This window comes from Condylura cristata, unplaced genomic scaffold, assembly GCF_000260355.1.
Source record: "Condylura cristata isolate star-nosed mole 26May11 unplaced genomic scaffold, ConCri1.0 scaffold00026, whole genome shotgun sequence".
Taxonomy (NCBI): Eukaryota; Metazoa; Chordata; class Mammalia; order Eulipotyphla; family Talpidae; genus Condylura; species Condylura cristata.
The window spans coordinates 584164-586801 of record NW_004567127.1 but is presented as its reverse complement, the minus strand read 5'-3'; the positions used below and the strand labels follow the sequence as shown (position 1 = coordinate 586801).

At 69.1% G+C, this 2638-nt stretch overlaps 1 protein-coding gene across 1 annotated transcript in view; it reads right to left on the bottom strand.

Moving 5' to 3' along the window:
* Positions 1 to 840, bottom strand: part of CDC42SE1 (CDC42 small effector 1) — a 2952-nt gene extending 2112 nt beyond the window's left edge. Inside the window, exons 1-2 of the mRNA XM_004689548.2 lie at positions 597 to 840; positions 88 to 198 (exon numbers count right to left, since the gene is read on the bottom strand). Of these exons, the coding sequence (XP_004689605.1) occupies positions 88 to 198; positions 597 to 650 (165 nt within the window). The 5' untranslated portion in view covers positions 651 to 840. The remainder of the gene's footprint in view (positions 1 to 87; positions 199 to 596) is intronic.
* Positions 841 to 2638: the final 1798 nt, after the last annotated feature.

Below are 2638 nucleotides of genomic sequence, written 5' to 3'. Positions count from 1 at the left end.
GCGTGCACTGTTTCGGCCCCAGCCTGAACCTTCAAAAAGGGGAACCGCTCTAACCGCAACCCCGCCTCGGCGCCCACGCCCTGTTACCATGGCAAGTCCGTCTCCGGCCCCCATCTCCCCAGAGCCGATGTGCGTCAGGTGCACGAAATTCATGGGTTCCCCAATCATGGTTCGGTCGATCCGTCTCCTCTTCTTCTTCTGCAGGGCAAAGGTGGGGAGCATCAGCTGAAGGGATGGGGCCTGGCGCGAGGCTGAGGGGGTGGGAAGGGGCTCGGGAGGCCCAAACACAGGGCTGGGCACCCTAAATAGGGCGGCACGGGGGGAGGGGGCAGCAGCCCGAGAGCAGCCCAGACAAGGAAGGACGTGGCAAAGTCACCCCTGGCTGATGAGGGCACAATGGGGAAGGCTGACAGCTTGAGGCTCCGCCTCCGGCCCTGCAGGCCAGGGGGGCCACTTCTCAGCACCCGCGCCCTGGACCCCACAGACGCTCTTCTGGGGTCCAGGAGCTCCGCTGACGGCTCCCACCAGCAGCCCCGGGGGCGCCCGGCTCCCCTAGGTAACCGGTGTCTGGCGTTGGTGGGGCTGGGGACACTCACCGGCTGGGGCTTCTCGACCACACAGCAGCCCAGTTTGTGCCAAAATTCACTCATGTTCCCTGAGGGTTCCAGTTTCACGCCTCGCCTGAGGCCGGGACACGGCTCCCGGGCGGACGGGCCCAGAGGTCAGGCCGGGTCCTAGGGCAGCCCCGGGCAGCGGGCCAGCGCGGGCGGCGGGCGGTCGGGTCCTCCCGGGCTCGGAACCCTGCGCGCGACAGGGCGGTGAGAAGGGCGAGGCCAGAAGCCGCGTCCCTGAGCCCCGAGCACCCGTGTCTGTGCCCAGGGGGCTGGCCTGCACCCGCGTTAGGTCTGCCCAAGCCCCAAAACCGGCCAGCTGGAGAGGAAAAGGACCGGAGAGCCGAGCGGGCGGGCAGAGGGGCAGCAGCTGCTGGCCGGGCGGGGGGAGGTGAGGGGACGGGCCAGAAGCAGCAGCGGGAGCACCCCTCTCCTGCGTGGCGAGGGGCCACGCAGGGACTGTGAGAGGAAACGGTGGTTTTCTGTTCTCACCAACAAGGGCTCCACCCCACTCCACCCTGGCCTCTCACCCCGACACCTGGCGTAAGACCAAGGCAGGCTGGCCCCCGGCTGACCGCTGCCGGCTGCAGCCCTGCTTTTGCCCCTCACCCCTCCCGGAGCCAGAGCCGGCGGTCACCTGAGGCCGCCCCGCAGGCTGCACCCCACCTCCTGCGCAGCCCCACGGGCCGGCCAGGACCGCGTCTGTGCGCACATGGGCGCAGCTCACCTGCGTGCGGCTCACCTGTTGGGGCGGGCCCTGGCTAGCTCCTGCCCCGGGATTCCTCCCAGCCTCCCCCTCGCATGTTCTGGCGTGCCGGGGCTCCGCCTCGCCCCACAGGCCAGGCCCCCTCGTGCTGTGACCTGTCTCTCCTCCTTCCCACGCCCACCCCAAGCTTCATCAGCCAACCAGACAGAAGGAAGCTTGCGGTGACCTCAAAGTCCAAGGAGGAATGTCCTGTGCTTTCGTTACTGCTGGCCAGGCCAGGCCACACCTGGACACCCCCACATACACACCGCAGGGCCCCGCCCCGCACCACAGGGACCCCCGGGGCCCTCTCGCTTGGCCTGCCTGGGCCCTGGCGGTATGAGAACGGGGGTTCACAAGCAGCCCCGTGGAACACTGGGCCAGCCTCTGCCAGAGGGACGGGCTCTCCCTTCCCTTGCCGAGGGGTGGACACAGCCAGCCCGGCTGGCCGGGGGAGCTGGTCAGTGGGGCAGGCAGGCAGGCAGGCAGTCACAGGGGTCTGCACGCTGGGTCCCCCCGCCAGGGTCAGCACTGGGGGCCGGGGCGGGGAGCAGAGAAAAACAATGGAGAATCAGGGGAAAACCCCAACAGGGCCAGTCAGGCCGCCTCTTCCCCTGCAGTCCCCTCCCTACTCTCAGCTGAGTGGACAGAGGTGGAAGGTGGGAGGGGAGGGGAGGAGGGGGGAAGGGGCAGTGAGGGAACAAGGACATTTCTGTTCCCTTTCCAGGGAACAGGCCAGGGCTGGGTGGAGGGAAAGTGTGAGTGGGAACTGGCAGGAGGGAGCGTGGTGATGAGGGACCAGGAAATTCCATTCCGGACTTTAATAAAGCAAGGGTCTCGGGTGGGGGTGGGGTCGGGGTGAGGACGGGGTAGAGGCGGCAGAAGCGGAAGTCTGGGCAGCTGGGCGCTCTCCCTTTCAATCTGCCCAAAGGCCGCTGGGTAAAATGCCAGGGGGCAGCGGGCGGAACAAGGTCCAGCGGCAGAGACCCGCGCCCACTGCCCACCCTGCCTTCTCCGGGGCGCAACGCAACGGAGGCGTCCGGGAGCCGGGGCCTGGGGCCCCAAGGGGCGGGCGGCCGCTGGCCAGCCAAGCAGGAGGGGGCGACCTGGGGCGCGGAAGGCGGGGTCAGGCCGCCGGCTCCGGCTTCAGGATGCGGGCCGGGAAGGGCCGAGGCCGGGAGGAAGCGTCCAGGGTGGGTCCCAGGTCCTGTCTGGCCCCAAACCGGTTCTCCCGGTCCCGCCGCTTCCCCGAGCTGCAGCCGCTGCCCGCGACGGGCGTTCG